The following is a 27,767-nucleotide window of genomic DNA, read 5'->3' on the forward strand; positions in this document are numbered from 1 at the left end:
TGACCCACCGCTCCTTTTCATAATCACCGCAATGGTGTATATGGTTGATCCAATAATGAAAAGGAACATGAAAATCAAGCAGGGCACACGTTTCCTTGCACACAGTTCAGTAAATTAGAAAATTTGAAAAAGTACAAAGCCACCTATAATAAGGAGAGTACGAAAAAATTGATGATACAAATATATTTTTCAGAAGGTTTAGAACGTGAAAATTATGAACATAATTGAATGAACTCGAAAAAGTAAAACGTTTCTATTCATAACATGCGTAAATGTATTGCGTATTTAGAGTACAAATAATTATAAAAATGATAACAAAAAAATATATATTTTTGTAATTCAGATGGTGTATTATCAAAGCGTTTATTAAATTCAGCGAAATAATGAGGCAACAGAAGCGCCACGAGGTGTTTAGTCTAATGTTTCAACGCTATTTGCTCTCACGATTTTACGTATATATCACTTTTAATTTTTCTACATACCGATATATGTACATGATTATACAAAGTATCAATATATATTCATATATATGCATAAATTAAATAAATATTTATACATATATATGTATATAAACATGTCCTATTAGTTTTCGCGTTTTGCTAAGAATTCAATGAATTGAATAGTTTCGTAATTATTCCAACGATGAACTGTGCTTTGGCTCGAGTAAGTAATACTTGAGTTTAAAAGACGTAGCATTGGAAATATAACCGCATAAAACAAATCACTTTATTCTTGGTGATCAATAAAACGTATGCAATGATTATTAATAATGAATTATCCGTTAATTGCGATTTATCATTAATTATTATGGGCAGAAGTCTATCGGAACAAATCTCCCTTGTCTGAGGACTAGTGTTTTCTTTTTTGCCTATTTCATGATTAAAAAATTGCAGCATTAATAAATCCTCGGCGAGAGATGGTAAATTAGGAGAAAAAAAATCGTCTTTCCACCATGAATTTCAATTCCGAGTTTCCCCCCTTTTTGTCATTTTATTTTTAGGCACGTACGATGATAGACCGATCGAAGAGCTGTTCTCAATGATAAATTTTGTATTCTTTTAAATTTCATAATTTTGAACTTAACAGTTGTCGGCGATACGAATTTCCGCCCTCGAATAAATTGCCAATGATTGCTCCATTCGTTATTTTCTCAGGTATAATTATAAAAAAAAGGTTGTCTGTACAGAATTCAATTGATCGCTGGTTATTTGATTTTCATATGAGCGATTTCAACGAATTATCACTTCTCGTTTTTTGTTTCCCCCGGAAATCAGACGATTTGCTCGCTCTGGCAAGCGTAAAAAATAGTTTGGTACACCCACGCATTATCGGCTTTATAAAATATACATATCACGCATCTTTGTCTCTTCATGTTTTTTTTTCTTTCTTCTTTCATTTTTCTTACTCCTTCAAAAACGTTTATTTGAAAAATATTTTTACTCTTTCTGTCGTATCTTTCTGACGCCTCGACTTCGATTCGAAAACGTTTAATCTTTTCATCACGATTTTTCTAATTGTAAAATTGCAACATGCAAAGAACACAATTTTTCCCCTTTCTCTTATCGTTAAAAAAATGCACGGCTCTCAAATCCTTTAGAAACTCGCTTAAATTCCTTATCGCGATTTTACTCCGCCAATCGAAAGGCCCCGGAGTTCGCCATCGGTATTATGTTTTTTCGTTTTTTTCCTTTTCTTTTTTTATATTCAAAAATTTTGAGATATTATAGAACGACCGATTCAATATCGCTCGATTGAATTCATCAAATGAATTTCTCGGAGATCGATTGCATTCTTATACGGAATATTTCGGACCCGATTTGTTGATAGGCGTTAACCTCAAGCCTTCAGCGAGCATTCTTGCCTCGAGGTCTTGATCTTCGCTTCTGTATCTGTAAACAAATTGTTACAATTTTATTCACATTAATAATTTCATTCTCAAAGAAAGATAATGAAAAATCGTTCAAAAATAAATAACACAATGAGATTTTTAATCTGAGCACTCACACGTGCAGTAAATATTAATCAATGCGACATAAATCAAACACAAAAATCATTTCGATTGTTAAAAATTAAATTGGGTGTATCTTGCGCAGTAGGATTAAAATGAGTCTCTTTGTTTTTCGCATCGCAGTCAATTTCGCTTTTTTGTTTACACTGCAATTATTTGGGACGTTAAGTCGAGTGTTTTTAACGTGAGCGCAGTTCTTACCCGGTCCAAATTTTTCGAGTCAACTGCGCGCAGAGTTGTGCATAATTAAGCGAAGCCGTGCTGTGATCCTATTAACCTCTTGCCCAATGTTTCTTTTTCAATTTTCGTTTCTTGTGTTTTAATAGTTAATTTTTTTTTCTGGGGTATATTCAGCAGAATAAGAATCTTCGTATGTTTTTTCACGATGGACTGATTCTTGTTTGTTGTTAACTAATGTCGAGCTGTTATGGGGGGGGAGCAAGAAGAACCCATTGCTTAATTACATCTAAACCAAGCGAATCAGGAGTTATTCCTGAATTATTTCACTAATTATTAGACAATTGATTAAAATAAACAATCACGTTGATCGGTGAAGTCTAAAAACAGTCGAAGAAAAAGTTGTAATGTCAAACATGCTAATAGTGCAACCAAACGAAAGAGGATCGAGCCAAGCAAGATGCAAAAAGCCAGGAATTTTATAAAACCATGCGAAAATCTATGAAAAAATAATCGATGATTTCTTGCACAAAAACGCGTTGAGGATTTTTTCTTGCATATCTGCGCTCATTCAGTCCCGATTGAAAAGCGCAGAAATCTCGTTCCTCAATGCCAGAAGATAATTAATTATTTGTAAGGAAATGAGATATGCAATAAGAATAGCGAAAAGTGCAAAAAGCATGGACGGGGTGTCGGATGTGGATGTGGATATTGGATAATCAGCGGTAAACGACCGGGACGATTTGGCAGGATGAGTTTTGAGTGCACTGAGTGACGGGCACGAGGATCTACGCCACCTTTGTCGCTCCTCTTCCAGCAGTGCTATCAGGGAGTCACGCTTTGCAACTATTTCCAACATTTCAGTCAAGATCTCGCCTTCTTTTTTCACGTCGGCCCTCGTCTTTTTGTCATCTATAAAACGAGAATATTATACTCAAAAGAAAAATTTGTTTTTTTTTTTACATATTTATGTGCATTTTTTTTCCAATTGTTAATTATAAAAACATATTTTCGCGTCTAAAGATATTTTGTTCCTAGTAACGAAAATGTTTACCATCATCAGCCAATCTTTCGCGTAATTCCTGCTCTAATCTCTCATGCCGATCCTCCAGTTGGACTTCTTGCGCCCTCACCAATAATTCCTTCTCGTATCTCCGCAGCTCTGTTCGTTCTCTCATCAAATCGAACCATTCCCGTAACAAGTCAGCCTCTTCACGATTCGAACAATCTAAAAAACAAATTTTATTACATTATTCGATCGAAATTTTCATGAGCAACACGAATAATTTTCCCACTTTTCGTTTACCTCCTTCGCCTCTGAGAGCTTTTTCTACGCTGACGCCTCTGCTTTCCAGCTCTCTTTGTTTCACTTCCGTTTCTTCTAACTTTCTTTGTATTTCTTGAGCCATTCGTAACCTAAAGAAGAACAAAAGCACAAACAGATAAACTTATCTTCTATTCTTAACCATTGCCTAGTAATTTTTTCTCATTTAACTTACCTTTTCAGTTGAGTTTGCCTAGCAGCTCTTTTAGCTGATTTAGTTTTTCGAGGTATGCTACTGCAGGAACCATCGCCGGGGTTCGTTTTGTTGATTTGGGAGGTTGATAGGGCTGCTGTTTTCGAGTCCTCTTCTGACAGACTGTCATCTATACGATGCAAAATGTTTTCCTTCCTTTCACTTATGCAATAACACCCTTAACCGAAACGTGCAATTCTCTCCCCTTTTCCAATGAAACGAAAGTGCAATGAGGAAATTGTGTTTTGCTTACCCGAGACGTGAACGGCGGTGAGATTGTAATTTATTGGTGGTGGAGGAACAGGGGGTGAGCTATCCGTCAAGAAATTCCCAACCAGCATTCCTTCGCAAACGCTCCGTGGTCTCGTCTCCATTTTATCAGGGCTCGCAGTTTTATCCAACTTGAAACAATAAGGTTTAGTTAAAATTTTTTAAAATTGCAACATTGGGATAAAAAGAAAAATCCACGCTAGAGAGGCTAAAAACATTAATGCTGAGCTAGAAAATAAAATTAGCATACTATCTGGAGATTTAATTGGACTGTATACTAAATCGTCCAGGCTAAGAAAAACATTGCAGTAGTAACTCGGGTAGCAAAATTGTCTTTCTCGTTTTTTTAGAAGCCAAAAAATAAATCGTTCGCTAACAATTAGCATAAAATTAAACAACTCATTGAAAAATAAAAAATTATCAATTAAAAAATGTTTTAAAATATCTGTATACAATGAGCAAATTTAAAAACTAATTAGTACGAATTTTGCTTACATCCGAACCCTCCGAATATGATTTATATAACTGAAACATTTGGAAAGAAAAAATACGGACTATTAAACATCAGTGTCCTTGAAGTCCTCGAAGAGTATCCACACTTAATAAATAGTCACTCAATAAAAACGAGTCTTCTCGAGAAAATGTAGTCGAGTATTAGCAGGAGTTATTTGATCGAGTATATTTAGTAATCGTTGGAGAACGAGTATAGGCAGTAAAAAAAAATTCACCTTTGGTTTATCCTTATTTTTGGAGGTCAATCGGAACATAGAGCCCTTGTCCTTCTGGTGGTTAGGTGAGGAGGGAGAGTTGTCTTTTTTCTTGAAAAAATCGGAAACAGCTTTGATGATGCTTTTTCGTCTTTCAGGATCTTTCGGTGATTTCTTTTTATCCCTCTTGATGACGAGATTTTCATTGTCAGATTTGGTGGGTGAGTTGGTAGCGTTCAATTCGTCCATGGACTTGGCGTTGCTACTGGGCAGTGTATCCGGTTGATTTTTCTTCGCGAAAGCTTTGAAATTATCCGTGCTTTTGCTGGTCTGCAATTTGTTCAGCGTTTTATCAAGAGTGAAGCTGAGATGTCGAGTTTTGCTTTCTTGGCTGGTAGCGAGTTCCTCGTTTGTTCGTTTGTCCTCCATGGACAATTGTCTGCGGGGGACTTTGAGCCTGAGTTCTCTGATTCTGTCCTCAGGGCTGAGACCCAGATCTTGGTCGCTTTTGAGACGCGCACGTTCGCGAGCTTCCTGTTTCGCTTTTTCCGCAGTTTTTCGGGCCTCCTCGTGTTTCAGTCGGGGCGGAGCAACGGGCGTCTTGAAATCACGGGGATCTTCGCGACTTTGAGGTCGAGAGGAGGCCAAAGACGTGAGCTCGGTTTCGCAGCGTTGACTCGAAAGACTGGACAAGAGGCTCGGATTACTGGAATTTCGTGTCAAAGTCGAAGAGGGTGATCCTTGAAGACTTTTCTTAGCTTCGGCGAAAGTTGTTCTGACTGGACTATTGACAGGGGTTGTCAAAGAGGTCGGAACGAAAGAAATGGGAGCCGCAGCTGGAACGGGACTTGGAACGTTGGAAAACAAAGTTGTCGTTGTTCCGAATGACGAAGTTCTGGCGGCTCTTCTAGCTTTTTTCTCGGCTGATTTCTGTTTGTGAGCTTCCATTTTGTCCATCAAGAGATCCTGGATGAGTGTTTTTTGTTTCGTTCTCTCGCGCGTCAATTCCTCGAGTTTCCGCGAAGTTGCGGGCGAGTTGAATGCTTCGGTATTTATGTCTTGCTGATTTCTCGTTTCTTCGACGATGTTTTCGGTCTTTAATTGAGGCGAAGAGCTCTTGGAGTTTTTTCTCTTTGATTTTCTCACATCTATCGAGTCTTTGGCGTTACTGAATTCGGCAATGCGGGATTGAAGACGTTTTACATACTCCAGATAGTCTGGATTATTCGCGTCATTAATGGATTTCTCGTCGTTAGTTTCGGGTTGAATTTCCGGGATGTTTGCTTGATTGCGAGAAGCTTCGATCGACAAATCAGTCGCGAGATCGATTCGTGGATTCACGGGGCTCGCGAGAATCGTTATAATCTCGCTCGTCGTCGTGTCCTCAGTCGGTTCAACTACCAACAAACTATCCTCTTCCATCGAATTAAAAAGCTCGCGATTCACGGCTTCGTTCAATTCTTCTCTCTTTTCAATATTTCCCAAACCGATCTCAACCGATTTATCACTTTTTTCAAAGAATTTCCCACTCAATCGGTCCTTGACGTCGTCCATCGTGACGGGATTAATCTCAATCACGTTCTCGTCGTCCCAGTGTTCGTCTTCGGAGCAAAAATCATTTTCCATCTCGTCGCGAGCGATTGGCGCGTCCAATGGTTTCATTTCTGGTTTTTCCGGACTCGAAGAACTCGTAATATTCACAAATTCGACGTAGCCACGATTTTTAAGCAGGGAAATGTTGGTCGCATCCCGTAAGCTATCGTCGAGAAGTGACTCATTATCGGTGTCCATGTAATCGATGTTTTCTCCGTTAACCAAGAGCTTGGATGTGTCGTTGCTCGGAGCGTCGAGCGGACGATCGAATCGTATGGAGTCGAGTTCAATATCCGTGAGATCTTCCTCTTTCGCGATTCTCGCCGGAGCAGTTCCAGACATTTTTTTCTCTCGACTACCCCGATTTCTTCGTATCGTTATAAATTCGGGATTAATATCAAATTCAACGTCGCGCATATCATCAGCGACGACGACTTCGCCGTCCCGAGCCCATTCGGAAAATTCTGTTTCCGTTAGCGCCGCGGTTGTCACGTCGTTCTCAATGGAATCATCGTGTTTCAGTGACGCGCTCGATGTTGGACTGCTACAATTACTTTTACCGTTGTTACTCTCGGTTAGTTGCAATTTTTTCAAGTTGTTGTTAACCGCCTCGAGCTCGACGGTGATTCGCGGAGTTTCCGCCTCGTTTTCATCGTCCCGTAGGTCGATAAATTCAATGGAATCGGGTTCGAAACTCGCGGCGATTTCCTCGTCGTTCTCTACCGCCTCTCGATCGCCTCCGACGTCCACAAGCAAATCGCCGTCAATTTGTATTCTTGGAGTTTGAATTTGTAATCTTGGAGGCGAGAGATTCGGCTCTTTAGCTCTTTTAGCTTCTTCCGAATCGTCGCTTTCGCTCGATGACAGCGAGTCACTGTCGATCTCCGAGTCTTCAGAACTCTCGTGACTTCTCGTCCCTTCATCCTTGACGTTTTTGTTCCAATCCACTTGGGGCACGAGAATTGAGGTTTCGTGCAACGGACTTCGCGGTCTGCAAACGTCACTCTCTTCCGTCGCGATCTGTACTGGACCAGCCAGTTTTTCTACGACCATTGATTCCGTGGTGTCTTTCTTTTTTTCGCTCGTCTCTACGCGCGGTATGTTGGGCTCGGTTTTTGACTTAAGAATATTTGTTTCTTTCACTAAGTCTGGTAACTGAACTTTTGCCTCTTCAGTGGGTATCTTTGAATCGCTCGAGTTTTTCGCAACAGTCGATATTGCCCCAGGTCGGAAGGTTTTGAGAGGAGAGCTCGTGAAAATTGCCGTTGGCGAAATCGGCGATATTTGAGCATTTACTCCACTGGTACGGAGCTTGTTTGTACCCTGGAGAAACGCTTGCATCGTTGGACTCGGCTCCGGAGCTGGATTCAGTAATTTTTGATGCTGCGATATCGCGTCCGATAAATTTCTCAGTCTCGTATCCACGTTTGAGGTTGAACCCGATTTGACGACCGAACCGGCCAATACTGATCCTCCAAGCAAATAACGCTTTTTCAATTCCAAAGATAATTTCGAGGCGATTCCCTCGGTCGAGTGGGTACGATTCAACAAGTAATCGCCTTTGCGTGGATTCACCAATGGACTTGGCATTTTTTCCCTGTTCATCCTCATCGCCACATCTCCTGATTTCGCCACCGTTTTTTCAACCGTTTTTTCTTCCTTCGTCGCTGATAATTTCGAGAATTGTAACTTAACACCCGGCTCTTTCGTCTGTTTCAAATTCCCATTGATCGACGATATCACACGACTTTTTATTTGCACCTTTTTCGGCTCGCTCGTCTGACCACGATTTTTCTTAACGTGCGCGTCGTTGATCGTTATCTCCGGGATTTCGTGCTGCGTTGGCGTTGTTCCATCATGTTCGAACTCCGAATCCGTCGATATTTCGGTCGCTGAATTTTCCTGACTCTCCGACGACGACGAATTGTCCGAAGCGACCTGAGAATTATTTGAAAAATATCAAAAAGGTTTCAACTGTTGCGTAGAATTTTTGTTACAATTACAACTGTTCATTCTTCGTGCGAGAATTATTGCGGATAAAACAACGACATACAGAGCACGATAACTCGTCAATTAGTAACGTGAGGGAGCGAGAAACTTTGAGACACATTAATAAAGTATTTTTTTTTCGTATTACATGGCTGACACTTGAAAATCAACGAATAATTAATTTTTTGATACAAAGAAAAATGCACAATGCGTCGGTGAGTAAATTGAAGAAATCGTGGATGAGAGAAAAAGGTGAGCACTTTACAAAAAAAAAAACTCCACATACTGATTAATTGGTGTTGCGAGTTAGTTGAAAATTATTAGCACGCCATTCCCACATCTTGAAAACATCTCTATTTTTCTTTTACCTGCTTCCCGTTTCCTAAATTTGGTTCGGGATCGTTCTCACGCACGAAATCGCAGCTATTTTTGTTTCTGTTTATTCTTTTTCTTTTTATTGTCTCATCATACTTTATTAATTGATATCTCACACAATCTCTCGCTATCGTGAAAAAGAATTGGTATTACGTATTTTTCGAGAACATGTGCAAGGTCCGCAGTCGTCGTTGAATTGTTCTTTTCTACGTACATTTGAACATTTTGTTTTTTCGCACGATATTCAAGGCAGTCGGACAAGGTAGAAACAATTTCTAAAAATTTGGTTCGTTTCAATTCGAGGATCAATATTCACTTTTACATATAAAAACGAATTGTACATTTTAAAAATATTTCTATCAATTCGAGACGTCGCAAGGGTCGTTGGACAACGATTGCATTGGGTGAAAATGGGATGAATTTTTTAAGTTTTTTTTTTTTTATAAGACTGCCTGAACGAGTATTAAAAGAGGAGTCTGATTACGATATGACGCATTTGTCTTTCTTGTTGGATTTGTCAAATTTAGAGGAGGCTACGGATTTACTTGAGCCGTGATCGTCCGTCTTCCTCAAGGTCAATGACTTCAAAGGATTTGAGAGTTTTTTCGGCTCGTTCGTTAATTTTTTTGAGCCAACCGAATCCCGATTAATTTTATGTTCCGAATTGATTACTTCGTCGACTTTTCGCGATTGTACTTCATGTATTTCATGAGGTTTTTCAGCGGCTCTAGATTCTGGCTTGCGTCGCCTTGGAATTTCGGGACTGATGGGTGGCTTAATGGTTTCAGCGATCGAAGGTTCGTGACGTTTTCGTTCAGGTCTTTTCGGAATTATGGGGCACGGGGGAATTATTTCTTTTGCGATTACTGTAATTTTTTCGATCGGTTCTGGGACAACGAATTTCGACTTTTCTTCTTCTGCGAGTCTGAGAATTTTAATTTTTGTACTCAAGCCATTGGATGTATCAAGGGTTTCCATACTCGATGGGACATCGAATGTTTCTTTTTTGGCTTCGAACAAATTTTCGTTTACGTTTATTTGTGAATCAGTGACTTGAGCTTTATTTTCATTTGACTGAATTTCGGCCACGACCTTGTCTGTATTGTCAGTAACTTCAAGAGCCATGAATGTTTCTCCTGCTGAAGGAAAAGATTGAGCTTCTTTCCGCGAGTCTATCGAATCGATGATGGTTTCCCCCAGGACTGTGATCTCTACGTTCGACTTCCGGAAGTCGGCAAGACCTTCCTCAATATTTTCTGAGGTCGAAACCGGGTTAGGACAGCTTTGCCTCTTAATTTCCCGCGGGTTGACCGCGGATTGTGGTACGGGGGAATGTTTGACCTCGAAATATTTCATAAGGTCCTTTGACTCGACTTTATCAGACATTTGAGATTTGGCCTCCAAGGGAATCACGGGTATATCTGGAAATTCCTCATCTCCGGCTCGCTCCACTTTCTTTTTCATTTCTGATATTGATTTCTCGGAATCTATAGGATTTTTCATGGCTTTAAAGTACTCGCTGACTTTGGATCGTGCGGTTTCGCGGGACAAAGGTCGAAGTTCGGCGAGACCTTCTTTTTTTCTGGCCCTTCGAAGTTTTAGTTCCTGTTTCAAATTACTGAAAGCAGCTTGTGATTTTTCGGGATCTTCCGAAGCAGGAGGAAAAACAGAAATAATCGGAATATTTAGGACTTCATTCTTTCCGTTGAAATCAATATTGGGTTTAGGTTCTTGAACATGTCTTTCGAGTTTCGGCGAGGAAGTAATTAAATCTGGTAAATTATCGGATTTTAATGGAAGATTATCAGGCCTGAATTGTTGATAGGCGGACCTCCCATTGACCTCCGGCTCAATCTCAAGATCGTCCTGACGATTGGCATCAACTTCGAAACGAGCTTGTCGATTGAGATCGGTCTGGACAAGATTTCGATTATTGATATCAACTTCAGGGTCAGCCAGACTGCTCGGGTCTACCTCGAGAGATTTTGGCTCAAGGTCACCCGGAGCCGGTTGCTGGGGATCATTTTGAGGTTCGCCATTGGAAGACAACGATCCAAGGGTACTTGAATCGAGATCAACGTATTCCAAATGCGAGGAACTATCGCTATCGCGTTTACCTCCTCCAAATTGAACCTCCTTCAAAATTGATTTTTCGTTCGTTTGTGGCGCGATCGATTGATCGATCTTCGGATTCGAGGTTCTAGTCATACTATTGCTCGCTTCTAAATTAAGGTCTATATGATCGAGTATGCGATCGCTTTCTAATTGATTGTCTTGTGGTTTTTTCACCTCGGTCTCGGAACCCGTATCTGTGTCGGAACTCCTTGGCGGAACTTTCAGCCAGACTTCTTGTTTCCTCAGCTCCCTTGCCCGAACGTCTTCCTCGTCTTCCGTTGCGGTGCCACTCTCTTCGTCTAGACGCAAATTTTTAACAAGGTCTGAAGTCTGCTACACCCCCAAGATCAAGAGTACGAGACTCGTCTGAGAATATATACTGTTCCACGCGAGCGTGTTGCTTTTCTTTTTTCAGCCAATTGCAATTTAGATCTTTTTACATCGTTTCAAACTTCTGATTGCCAGTATTTCTCTGTTCTCCAATAATTCTGAATGCATTTATGAATAAAGATGTTTTTTTTTTTTTTTTTCAGAAATGCATTACTCGAGCTCAGAGAAATGTTACACGACGGATTTTGAATTTAATTTTTCTGTTTTTTTCCAACATGCTCTTTCGCTATTTTCGGACAAAATTTTGACCCACCTTCGCTCGTATATTCGTCGCTCGAATCCTCGTACTCGTTGCTTCCGGTGTCAGAATGACCCGTCGTTTCGTGTGGATTTGAATAACGCATAGTCCAATTCTTTGCCAATTCTATAGTCCCTTCCGTCGTTAACGGTTGATCCATGGCTTCTTCATAAACTTCATTCTCTTCGTCCGAATCACTGATGCGATCAATCAAAGAATTCAATAAAATTAATGGACGAAAGTGGTACGAATGAGGGAAATACGCAACATAAAATAAGAAAGAAAAATAACCTCATGTCAGAAATGTCGTCGCTGGAACCCATTTCCGCTGCGGATGCACCGAAATTTCTGTCAGTCCATTCGTCCTCATCCATTTGACTTTGGGCCTCTTCGGGGTCCGACATTCCTGCGAGATTCTCAAATTCTATTCTTTCCGGTGTTTGTCCGCGATCCAGAAGATCCAAGCCGGCGACGCCTTCTAACGGTGTTTTTGCCTGTGAAAAGTTATATATTTTACACGATCAACAATAATAATGTTCGACTTTGATGGCGAATAAGGAAATTGATGAAAAAAACCTTGTCCAATGCTGGTTTTTTCGGTAACGATGATTCCGGTATATTTTCCTTATTCAAAAGCGGTAGTTTTTTCTTCTCCACGCGAGTTTTCATAGTTCCTGGTAAGCCAAAATGTTGTGTACAATAAAATCGTCCGCCATCTTTGTCTCTATCAAACGTGTGATTTCCTGAAAGCACAATACACAGAGAGTTCATTATTTTAGATACGTTTTCTACCCTTTAGAGGCCATCTTAAGGCATAAGTTAATTGCAATATAGCCGACCTATTCTTAAGGATGTTGAGCAATATTCACAGCGGAAGCAACCACGGTGGAAATATTTGCCTTCTGTACTCATTCTCTCCATTAGGTAAACTCGTTTATCACAAAAATGGCACAGTTCCGATCCTCCCTGTGTCGGTAGTGTTATTGCTGCTTTAGAATTCTAGAAAAAAAAGAAGCGTGAAAGCGACTGTGTCGATTTTATGTAATTTCATGTTGTTTTATAAAAGAATATTTTATCTGGGTTTGAGACTCAGGGGTAAAAAGTCAGCTGTACGACACACACACGCACACACACACAAACGGTTAAAAAAAGGTCGCAACGAGAAAGTTAAAGCAAATTCATTATAATTTTATTGTAATTTATATTTGATTTTTCGTTTGTTTTTTATTTTGTTAGAATTTAGAATCTACAAATATACGTGTTTTCGAATTAGAATTTTTCAAGTATCAATTCAGGATAATTAAGTTTTTCTTCCGTGATTTCAATTAATATGAACTAATGAAAATCAAAATTTATAGCGATTGGATAAAAAGTGATATAAATTGAAACGTTAAATAAAAAAATGTCTCGTATTAAACATAAATTATAATATCGTTATAAATATGATTATTGACACGAGAGGAACACGTTGGTTTTCTTAATTTCGGACCATGCAGATCGTTTTTGAACGACAATGAGACGAATAAAAAAGAAATACGATTTCGCGTTTTCTGCTTCTCGTCTTTTCGCTGATTTGTCTTTGCCCCTGGATCGCGCGGCGTTTCTGTTCTTTTCTTGCGCGCTTTTGCTTCTTACGAATCGAAATATTTACCGATCTCTGAACTTTGGGCTCGTTGTCCTGACCCTTGTTGGCAAATTGTTCGGCCATAGCGGAAACTTTATTGTGACCAAGAACGTTACCCTCCTTGATTTTTCGGTCAATGTCCTTGAGAGTGTTATCAATATCGGCGTACTTACTGTCCAACTTCGCATTCGGCTCTCGTCCTTTTTTCTCCATCTTGATCTGGCGAGCTAGAAACTGAAGGAAGAATATAGAGACCTGAAGAAAATTTGAGCGTTTCATCGCGATTATTGTTAATAAATTTCCAACCTGCTCCCGACTCCACTTTGGCACTTTTTCCACCCTCTCCTGTCGGGTCCCTCGTCCCATTTTGTTTTCCTCGATTTTCTTTTCGATCTCCTTCACGTTCCAATCCGTTTTTTCGATTTTCCCTTCATTATCCATGTCGTAAACAACAAATCCCACAATGAGTAACGTTCGACCCAAGAATCGATCAAAGAAAATCTCAATGAAATGTCAGTTCAAAGATTCGATAAATTTACAAACCAATAGCACGCAAAAGATCTCTCGGTTTCTTATCGGTAGCGGCAGTGCCTCTTAATTTGTCTTCAATATCCTTAATTCGCCCGGAAAAATCATCATCGACGCTGCCTCGAAGATGTCCGGCGTGCAATTTTGGCTCCCTATCCTAAAAATACATGAAAAATGTATTATTATAAGTGAGCTCTTCGAAATTAATGCCTCGACGACCAAATTATAACAAAATATTGGCAATATTGAATAAAGAATGTTGGCTCTACATCACGGAACTAGTTTCCGTGAAATTTCCCCAGACATAGATAATGAAAAATTTTAATAAAGTATGAAATTCACAAATTGGCTGTTCGAAAATACAATTACTTAGCGGCGAAAAAGCAGTTAGTGATTAGACTCTAAAAAACTCGTCGAGCACAATGCAGATATTATGGATTTTATATTCCAATTGATTATTCGATTTATTAGTAATTTTGAAAAATGCTCAGACTTTCATTTTTTCAGTAAGCATTATTTCAATGCCGAACGCGTCAAAGTTCCGGCTAACATATTATTAATATTGATACTTGAAATCATGATTATCACGGCTACGACTATTATTCATTCCTATAAGATAGAATACTGATGATCACACACGTTAATACTCGGCTGGTGTAATTGCACTATAAAGTTGGGTCGGTCTAACGCCTTCTAAGAGAATCAAAAACTAGCGTGGCATTTTCTAGTGTTTTCTCACTCTTTCTCTCTCTCTCTTTTTTTTTCTTTCACTCGATAGTTTTGCGTAGAAACAAATATTTTTTGTTGTTACACTCGGAAAAAAAGCGACGTTACAAAATTTACGTACGTACGTACTATGATTTTATATACAAAAATTACAATTTCAATTTGCATATAATTTTGATATTAATTATAATCGATTGTAATTCAATTATATAAAATACGTAGTTGCACATCGGAAAAAATTTCAATAGCGATTGGTTCGAATTTTCAAAATTGATGAACGTTATACAGTGTATCCAAAAAATTAGAAATCGTAGAATGAAAATTTAACCGCAAATATTGAATAAATCACTCAATGAATTTCAACTCGAGGTGAGGTAATCCGAGGAATCGGCTATTGAAAATATTTCTGAAAGTGTTTACGACATATACGTACGTATTAAAATGGTTATAATATTGATGAAATCACGCAGCACACAAAAAAAGGTTGGAGAGAGTATGTTGGGAAAAATAATAATCTTACTGGATAAAGTATTTTCTGCTCGAGTTCTTTGACCCGATCCTTGAAGTCGGGGGCGGTTTGACGATACAAGAATATTGAGTAATCCTCGAAAGGCTCGTCCTTATCGCGTTTCGCGTTTGCCGCGAGCATTTGTATGCTCTTAATGAATTGTTGGGTAGCCATTTTACGTAGATACTGGCGTTTCCTCATACGTTCGACGCGATTTTTTTCAATGTCTTCGAGTCTCTTTTGCCTCTCCTCCTTTAGAGATTACAACGTACACAGATACAATTTGTTGCTTTTTCTTTTTCTATTGTTTCTTCTTCTAATGCACGAGCATTTATTCTAATTTATTGTGTTTTTGAGGGATTATTGCCAATTCCAGATCTTCGCAGATGCTCTCTTTTGGTTTTTTTCTTTGTTTGTTTGTTTTTTTTTGTTTTTGCTTTTTTTTCTATCCTCGTAGGACAATGACGAGAAGTCCGAGAAAGACGGACAAGAGCGATACGAATATTCCCTGGGGTACGGTAGCTTGAATCATCCGCCAGGCTGACTGAATCGCAATGAGGGGAGGGGACAATCACTCATCCGATAATAACCAAATTTTCTACTATTCGTTTTTTTTGTGTTCTCTGATCTCTGATTTTTTCGACCGTAGAGAAATTGGGAAGGGGTTTTCCGGGAGAAATATAAATGAAAAAAATGTTCCCGACGGAGAAAAAATTCAAAACTTACCACGGTCGCGCCCATTTTTTCGGTGCTTCGACGTTTGCGGGAACGTCGGGACACCGTGTCGGTTTTTTTGTCCAACGGAACGAGAACGTTTTCGTTGTTGTGACGAGATCGGGAGTGACGAGGTCGCGTTGGCATTTCCGGCTTTGCGAGACGGCCGATCAGCTGAGCCTTTTGCTCCGGACTCAGTTGGGACAATTGTTTCGAATAAAGGGGTCTCTCGTCGTTTTCCGGTTCCTGAAGAACGAAAAGAAAAATATTAGTTTGAAGAAACCCATCGGAGCGATTTTTACTGTATTTTCAACGAAATGTTTATTTTATTAAATAAATATTTTTACCAGGGGCAAATTTGGCTGACGCTGTCTCGTACGCCCTGCCTCTAATTTAATCTTCGACTCGAAGTAACTCGCGAATCTCGTAACACGTTCTCGTTTAACGAGATTGTTGTTAAGATTGAGGAGTTTGTTAGAACGACGAGAACAGTAAGAGCATCGGGAACAATTGCAGGGACAAGGCTCTTTACACTTGGATACGCATGGTTCTTGGGACTACACGGTACAACAGTTCGAAAATGTCGCTTGGGAATAACGAACGGACGTAATTCTAACATATGGAAAATGGCAGGAAGAAAAAATATTGTTGGCTCTTTTCATTTGTTGTTTTTTGATGTTTTTCGTTACTTACCAATTTTGGATGCTTTATGTGGGGTATCTCACCGCGGAAAGCCTCGTATATTTGCGTTAGGTATGAAAACATCGCGAGCTTGTCTGGTACGTCACAATGCGCCATTTCCTCACCCGTCATTACCTGCAATTTCATTGATTATCATTGTCATTTTGTCATTTCTCTATTATGGTTTGAACTTGATTAATATTTCCTCCGTTTGGTATGTCATCGACTCGTCAATTTGATGAAATTTCGTTTTACCGGTGAAATTCCCAATTCCTTTTCCAATATATCAAAGGCCAATTGATTATTTTTTTCTACATCCTCAGTCGTAAGTGAATGAAAGTCTATGAGGTCAGGCCTGTATCTGTGGATGATGGCATTTAAGGCAAGGCCGTCTTTGAAGGATGCACCCATGTCGACGATGTGAACGTCGTCGTAAAGGGCAACTTGTCTCTGGAGCCAGTGTAGCAATGTGTCCGGATGTACCTGAGTGTCTGAAATGATTTATTCCCCATTGGAAATCCGAGCTAATAAATTTTTATTTAATTTCTTAAAAATTATTTCATTATTATAGAAAATTACCGCGGCGCCTTCGTTTCTTTGGTAAATCGATCGCCGACGGAATCGCCGATGGCTGTTTTATGTTCTCCGGATCATCAGTATCGAGGAGACTTCGCACTTGAATTGCCGAGACCGAGCGTGTATTTAAATTTGGATACCTGAATACGGAGAAAATTTTTCCAGATTTTTTTCACTTCAATTTGAAAAAACGTATCTGTAGCAGGAACGAAGAACTTATTCTAACTTCTGACGGTGGCGGGCAATTCGAATTACCTGGTATGGGGATCGAGAGTATAAGCGGCATAATCTCTATTCAAATTCTCCGGGGTCGTTTGCCCGAGGAGTCTGTAAATCGACTCACGCTCGGCTAAAACTTCGAGAGGCAACATCGAGGCGCCCCAGCCCTTTATGGCCCATCCAGCGTCCATAGAACTGAGGAACCCACGTGCGCAGCCTGATCCCGTAGGCCAGAATGGCTAAAAAAAATTATCATCACTTATCAATTCGTTTCAGAATGATAGATATTTGAACGAATAAGAACATAAAAACAATTTGTCTAATTTTGAAAAAATATGATTGGATGAACCTCGAGTAAACTGTCGCCAACGAGAGTCATGAGAAGTCTGTGACCGTAACGTTCCAAAACACGACTCGCGTTCTCAGCCGCATACATCGACGTGAAATCAAACATCGCCACGTCCGGTTGGCCGTAATGGTTGACAGCGAATTCCATGTCCATCATTTGATACTCCGTTGAAAATTCGGCCGCTTCTCTCGCGTAAAGCATAAGAGCGTCACGATTCACGTTTTCCTTGGCCAATAATTTTGCAGTGTCAGCGTGATCCTGAAAATAGTTATTAATCAATAAAAGAGTTTACAATCGACATTATAGTAAAAAAAAAAAGTCCTTTCTATTTTATAATTACGTTGAATCACAATTACCTGAAGAATGACTCCCTTATCAATGAGGCTGTGTTTCTTGGCAGTCATTACGAAATAATGAGTATCGTCCTTATAATAAACAATATTCTCGAGATCAATGCCAGTCTCTTGATACAATTCCTTGAAGAATTTCTGATTGAATATAAAAGCGACGCCGCTTATTTCCTCGACCCGTGCCTCGGCTTCAGTACGTTTATTGATAAAATTGGCGGTTATCGCAATCGCGAGTTTTCCTCGAAACTCTTTTCTTTTGAAGCCTTCGAGAGTGTTTCGTTTGCCGTCAGCACCGACGAGTACGTCGAACTCGTACTGCGAGACTGGATGATCCGTAGGCGTTGTTTTTGCTCTCCATCCGATTTCTACTCAAACCCAAACAAACCATTACTCGATGTCGATTCAATTCGACAACTTGCAGGATTTTCGTTTAAAATCACTCACTGCCTTCCTCCTGATCGTCCGGTGGCGGTACCAACGACTCGAAGCTAACATTCTCGTGGAATTCGACCCCGAGTATGAGGGCGACTTTGAGCAAAATACACTGCAGTTGTCTAATGCTAATGTGATCGATGGAGCCCGCGCAAAATTTGCCAAAAAACTTTTTAGCCCCGAGGGCACGGAGATCCTGGATAACGAAGGGCCAGAGGTGAAGAACATTGTTGCGGGATACTCGATCTCGTTTCTCGACGACGACCACTTTAGCACCGAGCAATTGTGCCTCGATCGCTGATCTTAGGCCGCACGGACCACCACCGATAATTAGGACCTTTAACATTCAAATATTTCATATTATTCGTTACTTTTCCAAACAATTTCCAACATGCGTTATATTGTTGTGTGAAGAAAAAATGAAAACTCACTCTGGTATTAGAACAGGCTTTGCCTCGATTGTAACATTTGTGATTGGCTCGTTGATCGAATTTTTTCCAAAGAGCTTGGGCCTTCCACGAGCGGAGTTTTGATTTGAACTTTGGATAAAACTGTGGAAAAGTGTTGGGCCGCATTTTGAGGAGATCGCACAGGTGTCGAAAGTGCCCGAGGATGGATTTGAGGGTGGTGGCGTTGCAGAAAAGATCGAACACCTCGTTCGCCATCGCTATTTCCGACGAGGCTATTTGTTTTCTCGCTTGATCCATCGTCGTTCAGGCTCGTTATTACTTTATCCAAAATTATAATTCAATCTCTCATTCGCGTGAGAGAGAAAGAGAGAACGAACAAAAAAATCTCCTAGGCCTGGAGAATTATCGATTTCGGTCGTCACCTGAAACAATTAAATTAAGGTGGTTAACCGAGTATTCGTTTGAAAAATGCGAGTAAATGTACAGAAAAGCCCTAACGATCAAACCTTAATAACGATTTTCAACAAAAATTTCGATCCATTCGATCGGAAGTCAATAAAATTTGTTAAAAACTTTTTTACAATGAATAATCGAGGCGAAATAAAATGTTTTTTTGCCTTTTGGAAAGGAAGAGCGTTTCGAGTGTACGTTTTGAGATCATTTGAGTGGTTGAAACAACCCGCACTATTTACGGCCTCGTGCGCAGTTCAAAGATCCGACAGGGAGCGAGAGAGAGAGAGAGAGTGAGAATTTCGAGTGGCGATTCGGAGCTCAAGTTGCCAGAGAAATTTCGCCTCGTTCTTCTCATCGTATGCGTTCGTTATTCGTGCTTTGTTTTTTTCCGTTTCGTTTTGTTTTATTTTTTACGGTTGTGTGATCACCGATTGGGATGCACCGGCCTAAAAGCGTGTCTGCAAATGTCATATCGTCGCTGCTTGATCATTCGATTTGGTGCTGCAATCCCCTCAACCTCGCCGGGTCAAGTATATCTAAAAATCGAAAAATAATTCTACGTTTCTCTCATCATACGCCCTCGAACAACGGGTACTTTTTCCTCCGTTCTTTTAATTTCGATACAAATCTTTTCGCAAATGAATTTCAGAGGCGGCGCGGAAAAGGGACAAAACTTCGGTTCATCAATGCTTTTGGTACACTCTTGATAAAAACGAAAACAAGCGAGTTGTTGAATAAAAATATTTAGGATACGATAAAAACGATGTTTTACGTGAGTAGGGTAGGGAAAGTGGAGGGGAAAATGTGACAGTATCGGGTCGAGATCGTGACCAGTTTGCAGATAGCGACGAAAACGAACGAAACGGTTATTTCTCCTTTCGGGCCCAGCTACGTGACGAATTTTCAAGAATATCGATGCGGACGAAAGAAAAATAAAAAATAAGCCGAAAGCAGTGCCAAACAAACGCAGGATGAGAGTCGAATGAAGACGATTGATTTGAAAAACGTCAAAAAATAATGGGACGCGGTGAAAAATTGCATGAAAAAAATGACAAAACGAGACACGGAGAGGTGGGGAAATGAGAATAAGAATAAGAGATGAGTGTGTCGCGATATAAATACGAATCAAAGTGGGCGAGGGATACGCGAGCGAGTCTAAAATTCGAAAGTGGAACGAGTCGTCGTCGATTTAACCCTCTCTCAACACGTGACATACGCATACACTCGAAAAAAAACTGTCTCTCAGGGGCTAAAATACGTTCGAAATGTTGATATCGCTGTGTATCGATGGATGACATTTTTTGGCAAGATCGTCGAATATTTGGCCATTAATTCGATGAATGAAAATCTCTGCCACGTGTGTTTTAAAACGAAACTAAATGGTATTTCGAGACTGATTCCATCATTCGAGTCACTATAATTGGGTATACCTGCCTTAAAATAAAAAATGATTTTATTGAAGAAATTGAACTCACAATTCCTGTTTATGCTTCATCGTTCGACAACGCAATATCGTTAAATTCGTTGCTGCAACGATGAATGGAATACTAAAAGCCAGCACGACTTCGCAGTTAGCTTAACTATTTGAAAATGAAAAATAGACGTTTTTTCCAACTGATGTAGGTCCAACGTCCGTTGCGTTAATCGGGTCGCGTGGGCAGTTTGCTGTCTGCTTTGTTAATTGTCGTAAATTTACGAGTGCGACGATCCCGTTGCCGTTCGAGCATATTTACTTCGGGGTGCGTGCAAGTACGTTTTCGTGCTTACTTAATAATTTCGATACGTTTGCACACATTAACAAACGAAATAAGAAACGTACCCGAACACGCTGAGAACTTGGATTCGTTATGTCTGGACCGAGTTTCAAATTTCTAACAAATTTCGTAGCATTTGATGAAAACTCTTCTAATTGTACTTTTTACAATCAAACCTCAACTGCACGACCATTCAAATCACTTTCGAATTCTCTACAGAGAACCCCGCGCGTTTAGTTTGAACGTTGGGCAGTGCCAAAGAGAAATAATAGCAATCAATAGCTCAAAGACTCATACGTTCTAAATTCTATTGCCGATGAGAAACCGCTATATTTTGGCGCATGATTCATTGAAAGGCATCGGGCAATTACCGAGTCATAAGTATAGTCAAACGTACGGACAAGCCGATTGACGTCGTTTTTCATTGTCTAACGAAGATTGAAGTTTTGATAAAAGAGAGGAGCTTGCGCGACCTCGTTCGACCTCGCAGTTTCGCGAAAAGTCAGAGGGGGCAGAGAGAGAGAGAGAGGAAATGGAATGGTCGATTGAATTCCCGGACGAGAGAATGACGTCGTGCAGGAAGGCGCCAAGAGCCCCAGCTGGAGACAAAGAGTCGAGGGATGAAAAATAAAGAGAGGCGAGAAGAGGGTGAGAATGAAAAAAAGATAACAAACGGGAAAGACGAGGGGTTGTAACGAACGAAAAGGGGCGCCGGTCTTCGCGACGCCGTGCAAATAATATTCTCTCCCCCTTTTTCGTCTCGTCGAGATATCATCCTGGCTACAGGACTCTCCTCCGCGTCCCTCAGTCTCCGCATGACTCATTCGCTCGTGCGCTTTTATCGACTCACCGTACATATAAACGCGTCACATGTCAAAAGAGAGGCGAAGCTATGCGCGAATGCGCGGATATTAATTTTTGGCACTTACGAATAACGTCGATCGCCAAAAAATCATGTCGGAGCGATGAAACGTCATAAATCATTAATTGATTTTGTCACTCGTGCACCGCAAGGAGGTTCTTCAGACGGTGCGGATCAAATTTTTTTTCTCACCCGCGCGATATTGACAATTATGTTTTACGGCATTTAAATATAGAACGCCGTGCTGGAGTGGCGGAAAGACGAAAAAAACGAACAACAAAGTTATTCCATAAATTAGAAAAGCTGCGATTGTATTTTCATAAAATCGCGTACAAGCGCTTCGTTAAAACGGGGTAGCGCATGAAATTCTTCCGAGCTGCACAATAGCGGAGCACCGCATCGAGGCAAGAAAAAAGTGAAAAAAATTGTCCAAGACTCGTGTGTGCATCGTCGTGTCCGTTTCCGTTTTGCTGAGCTCGCGAAGCCTCGATTCCTCGTCTTACGTAACGAAACACACAGCCATTTTTTCCCTCTCCTTAACATCCGTCTCTTTTCCTCGCGTTTCCACGCTCATTTCGTTCGTGGGACGATGCCGCCGGATAATTAACATATAATTAGAGGCTCCGATGAGGGGGGGATCGTTTTAGTATCAAAGTTACAACCTTGCTTACACACTTGCGTATTCATTTTATGTTATTATTCCCACCGATTTCGAGTCAAGGTGATTCTCGAAGATACTATTTTGCTGAAGATTCAAAGGGCGTATGCCAAATTGACGAAAAATCATATTAATCGTTTCTGATTTTTGAGAGCAAATCTCATACGCGCCGTCTACGCTTCTACAAAGTTTTCTCGAGTGCATCCATCGTAAATTATTATTATTTATACACCTTGATATTGTTGTTATTATGCGCGGCGAGATGCGGCGTGCATACTCGCAGCGTACGTCATACATCCATTAGGAACAATCAAGATTAAATTTACCTGATCAATATTATGATACGCGTGTATACAGTAGCGAAAGAAAATAAACTATGAAATTATATATAGGAGGATGGCGAGCGAATTGATTTATTCGAAAGAGACGAGAATCTCTTGGTAGTAAAAAATCACTTGTAAGTCAGATCGCGAGCGTTCTGTGGGTTAGGCATTCAGCGTTGCGAGGTAAGTAGAACTCCCGGGTAATATAGAACTCGAATGCACCACGAGTCCTCTCTCTTTTCCTCTTCATATTCTTACTTTACAATACAATTTGCCTCTCTCTCTCTCTTTGTCTCCAACGCTACCTCCGTGTCTTTCTTTCCTCGTCCTTGCTTTTCTTTTTGTCGAGCTCTGTCGCGCTCCCGGTGTGTTGGCAGTTCAGTTGCGTTTCACTCGCAGCTGGAGGGATTCGCCAACTTGACTTTGCTATTCTTAGAGTTCCACTCATCTTTAATGCCCCCCGTTGCGCCAGAGCACGCGCCAAGAGTTCGAGAAGTTCGCGTTTTCTTCGGTCCTCGATCGATCTCTCTCGAGCTTTTCTTTTATTCCTCCGAACGGATGTCGCATTTACGCAACGAGACTTGCAAGCTCCGCAGCTGAATTTGTGATTAATCGGTACTTTTAATTGGACACCGGACGCGTGTATGCAGGAGCGAATAAATACCGCGGTATGACGCGCGCATGCCCATCGCGCGCGGTTTTCTATAAGGAGTTGCCGATTCAATGTCTCTCGTTGGAACGTGACCCAACTGGCACTTATCATTCCGTCCATTATGATTCGTATACACGATACGTTTGGTGTCAATATTAGTCATGGGAAATCGAATGCATAGCCCGCACGCAGCTCGTTTGACAGCTCGCGATATGCTTCGACGAATTCATGCATCGCTCGTTTTCCTTCTCGATCCACCGGTCGAGGGATATCGATTGACGAATACACGGACCAACAGAATTTCGTCGATGCAGCGGGCGGCAATCGAGAAGTCGATTTTTTAATCATATACACAAAGGTCGGGAGATGGGATTCCGGAGGGAAAGTCGTTGATCGAATTGCGAGAAATCGGGCGTTGACTTTTCTCGTCGGAATCTCCGGACACCCTGTACGAGGAAAAGCTCCGAGAGCACACCCGTTTTCCATGCTTCTCTGATTCGGGATTCGCACTCCCGCGGATTCATCGAGTTGCGTGATTTTCCACTGGCGCGCGACAGACTCCGACGAGACTCTCGCTCGATCCAAAGAGAAGAAAAAAGTATCGAGGGCCGTATACGCGCTCGCGATGCAGCAGCTTGAACTTGAAACGAGATGCGTGGATCGTCGTTCTCCGAAAATGGAGAGGAGAGTTTTGCGCGCTGCGAATTAAATTTTCACGCGCGGGAATGAGAGCGGGCTTCCGGTAGGTCTGGAAGATTCTCGGCCGACCGTAAGTGCCTCGCCAAACACACGGAAATATATCGAACCGTTGAAGGCTACGATTTCACGTGCTGCAAAAGTCCCTGCGACCTCTGGAGGTGCTCGAACAATTCTTCCGAAAATCTTGCCGTGTATACCTGCAAAGGCGTACCGAATTTCTCTATTTGTTACGCGCTGCTTTCTTGCTTCCGAGTTCGTAAAAGAGAGAGGAGGGAGAAAAACTTCTCGAGTACACAGATGTTTGAGAATTTGCTTTCGCGTACCCCGGCGGCTTTTGTACGCATATTCAGCTGTCCTGAACACAGGCCCGAGCCAATTGAATGGAGAATAGAGAGCGCGAGCGAGGAAAGAGGAGAGGGAGGATGGGATTGTAGTATAGTACTCGAGAGTAAACACACGCGAGCTTGCTCGAACGAGAGACCGAGAGGAGCACTCGATCACCGCTAATTTTATTTCCCCATGGTAAAAATGGAAGAAGGGAGATGAAAAAAAGCGGTGCCAAAAAGATTGTTGAATATTCGAGATCCTCAATGCCGAAAGCGACTTCTCTCTAATCGTAAGAATAAGAAAGAGCTCTCGAACACGCGTATTGTCGGTGCTGTACCAAATATGGCAAAGTGTGCGTATAAGAGACACGTACGAGGCGGGGACGCGTTTAACGAAATAATAAAGAATTCCATCGGTAAGCGCGCGACACCCACGTGTGCTCTGTGCGAAAGACCGAAGATCCCGAGCACACGTGCGAGAAAAAAAAGACACGTCAGTCTCTCGTGTGTTGTACGACGCATTAATCGTTGGACGATGTTGTGGCGATTACTGTGCGCGAGAAAGAAGAAAAAAACGATGAAAAAAAAAAACAAAAAGAAGGCAAGCGGTGCACATATCTCTATGAACACGAGCCGGTTCGGCTCTATTGCGCAGATTATCGCGCATGAAATATTCCAGATTAAAAAACACGATTGTACATTATTATTTTTCTTATCATCATCGTTATATCTGTCTAATGAATAAATGGATTATTAATAGATGGATGAAAATATTGGATCTGATGGCAGGATTGAAAAACTTTCAATTTTCCTGTCATTGCGATAAAAATATTATGAAACGTGTCACAACCGGAAATTCACTTGACGCGAATGCGTCCCGTCGAACCACATTTGACTCATCCGATTTTTAAAATATTTTTCCCTTCAAATCCTCGCTCGGTATCTCTTATCTTTTCGCAGATATTAAAAGGCTGATAAGAGAGCTGCGCCGTATGAAAACGGCCTAGACGAAAAGTGCACACAGCCATCCACCATTCAGCGAGAAAATTGAAGGGAGAGAGAAAAGAGTAGCAAAAACGTAATACGAATTTTCCTCAGGCTCTCTCAGCGGCTTTGCAAGTTTCTTTGCTCAACGCGATAATAAAGGGGTCTCCGCGATGAAATGGCACGCATACACTCTCTTAGAGCTCTCATAGAAAGGAAGAATTTCGCAGGCGCGGCGTGATTCTAACCATCTGTGTTTACGTTTGTCCTTTCATCACTTTTCAAATATCCGAGGCCGTTCAAAATCAAGGTCTAATGTTCGTTGCGATTCCGTTTGATCGATATCCAATGGCAAATTCGAAAAATTAATACCAATGGTAAAGAAAAAATAATTATTATTATCGTAGATGCAGCGAAATAAGCGCGGGAACGTCGCTCACACGCAACCATTTCATTGCTAAGCAATTTGTTCGTTTTTTTCCTTGCACTGTTGCGTGTGCATGTGTGTGTGTGTGTGTGTGTGTGTGTGTGTGTTGGTAAACATGAATATACATATCTATATATGTTTATAGGCTGCTAAGGAATTCAGTCCGCGAGTGCGAAAGTACATAAATGCAAAAGGCAAAAAAGAGAGGGAGAGAGAGAGAGAGAAAGAAAAAGGACGAATCTTCAACGATCGTTGAAAAACATGGAGATCGCGACTGTACGAGATACGTATCTTTCACAGAGGCTCTTCTCTTCTCTCTCGAAGGAAAAACTATCGTTATTTTGTACTCGGCGTGTGTATATTTTGCTAGAATTATTTTACGTACGAGTGAAATAAAATAGTTGGCCTCGAATTTTTCACGAAAAAAATCAAAACAAAGCCCCTTTGAGCGACTCTTTTGAATGGAATTTTTTTTTTTTTATTTGAAAAATATAATTCATGCGTTCAATTCTTTGGAAAGCTGATTGATGTTCGATGAAAATTGCCACTCATTCGGAGGCATCGATCTATCAATTTCTGAATAAAATGTCAAACGAGACGAAAACACCCGACGAGAATTAACGTACAGTCGATATTGTCACGTGGTCCACCTGTCGAAAATTTTTTCATCATTCTCGAAAGATGATTTTCCTCCCGTGGGCTGGCGCAAGGGAACACAAAAACGTGAATCGATTTTCTAGTACTTGAAATTCTTTGAAATAATAACTTTTCCTACGCTTTCTTGTGCCGAATCGCTTTTCACAGAATTCATCGTAAATTCAAAATCAAAATAATCGCGGCTAAGTTGGAGTTTGACAGAATTTCTCCAGGTATACAAAGCAATCGTTCGATTTTTGCTTAGGAATTTGTATAGTATGCGAGTTTCGAAGTTTCAGCGTGTTGTAACGTTAGTGAGAGGACAAGTCATGCACCAGTGGTTTACACAAATTTTTCGTAAAACTTTCTAACGATTATGGAAATGTATGGAAATCGAGAAATTCGTTGGATCAATTTTCTTCTCCGTTCGATTGTTTCGATATCTTATTTTTTCACGAGAAGCAAGATTTCGTTCGTAATGCGTGGACTGTGATCGAATTATTTGTTAATAAAATGATAGACAAGTATGATAGAACATTGATATCGCAGTTATTTCCTTTGTTTTAATTGAGAATCGAATATTTTGGATGATAACTGGATTTCTTTAATGGGAAAAAAATTCGAGAGGTTAGAAAAGAGAAAATTAAGAGACGGAAAACGATGGCATGCAAGTCCCTTGGGTCGTGGAACCGAGGAAGGCCTCGACACCCCGCCCAGCTGGGCTCCAATGGTCCTTGACGATAAGCGGTCTCTCAAGGCAGTATCAAAAGAAAAAAAAAAGAGAGAATATATTTATATCCTCTTTTTCCTTGAATATCATCATCGTGGGACGTTTCATCAAAAATATATCGTTAAAAAAGGAGAAAGTACGACGGATAGGGAAAACACCGAGGACTTGCCGTTGCTGAGAAATTTAAAATGGAGAGAAAAAGAAAAATTGTTTTTAAAGGTGTGACATGGGAAGGATATTTTACTCACATTTCAGGGTGATATCTGTGCTTATCCGACCAGTGAACCACACGTTATGCTTTTCAAACTATTTACAAAAAAAAAAAAAAAGATGAAAAAGAAATCACGAGTCAAAGACACGAAAGAACGAACGAAAACAATGAGAAAAAGAAACAAGGAAACAAACAACAACACCACGCTTTTCACCGGTACAAAATAAACACTTAAATTCACATTTTTTATATTACAAAATACATGTATGTATGTATATTCGTGACGAGGAAGATTATATTAAAACACCCGTTTGACAAAGTGTGCGTCCACTCACCACCCGTCCACCATTGGCATTTCGTTCGGTTCGACTGAAACAAAAACCCGATCGTCTGAAGTGCGTCGGGCAACTCTCACGGGGCGGCGCGACGGGAGGAGCAGATATCCGCGTGCGGGTCGCCGGGCAGCAGCGCAGTCAAGCAGAAGTGATCGAGAGGGGAGAATAATGGTCGTGGTGTGATACAGCGCCAACTTCGCGTCGTTGCATCTCTGCCATCT

At 40.7% G+C, this 27,767-nt stretch overlaps 1 protein-coding gene across 3 annotated transcripts; it reads right to left on the reverse strand.

The window, feature by feature from the left end:
• Window positions 1–327: 327 nt before the first annotated feature.
• On the reverse strand, window positions 328–27,621 carry Mical (Molecule interacting with CasL). Of its 3 annotated transcripts, XR_006262180.1 has the most exons (29): window positions 27,547–27,621; window positions 27,249–27,306; window positions 18,518–18,918; window positions 18,099–18,423; window positions 17,661–18,019; window positions 17,305–17,562; window positions 16,992–17,194; window positions 16,740–16,876; window positions 16,416–16,651; window positions 16,173–16,295; window positions 15,492–15,725; window positions 14,778–15,017; window positions 13,547–13,688; window positions 13,310–13,431; window positions 13,031–13,258; window positions 12,219–12,378; window positions 11,956–12,122; window positions 11,671–11,873; window positions 11,395–11,576; window positions 10,926–11,050; window positions 4,701–8,210; window positions 4,468–4,497; window positions 3,956–4,103; window positions 3,685–3,832; window positions 3,492–3,601; window positions 3,240–3,413; window positions 2,983–3,097; window positions 2,210–2,430; window positions 328–1,889 (listed from the first exon to the last, which is right to left on the reverse strand). XR_006262180.1 is itself a non-coding variant. In XM_043429938.1 (28 exons), exons 3-28 carry the CDS (start codon window positions 18,791–18,793, stop codon window positions 1,793–1,795), a joined length of 8,031 nt encoding a protein of 2,676 aa, XP_043285873.1. In that variant the 5' UTR covers window positions 18,794–18,918; window positions 27,249–27,306; window positions 27,547–27,621; the 3' UTR covers window positions 328–1,792. The 3 variants fall into 3 exon arrangements, 2 of the variants coding, with proteins under 2 accessions (XP_043285873.1, XP_043285872.1); XM_043429938.1 differs by lacking the exon at window positions 2,210–2,430 and having other exon boundaries at window positions 13,031–13,237; XM_043429937.1 differs by lacking the exon at window positions 2,210–2,430.
• Between the last annotated feature and the right edge of the window lie 146 nt (window positions 27,622–27,767).

Source organism: Venturia canescens, chromosome 10, assembly GCF_019457755.1.
Source record: "Venturia canescens isolate UGA chromosome 10, ASM1945775v1, whole genome shotgun sequence".
Lineage (NCBI taxonomy): Eukaryota > Metazoa > Arthropoda > Insecta > Hymenoptera > Ichneumonidae > Venturia > Venturia canescens.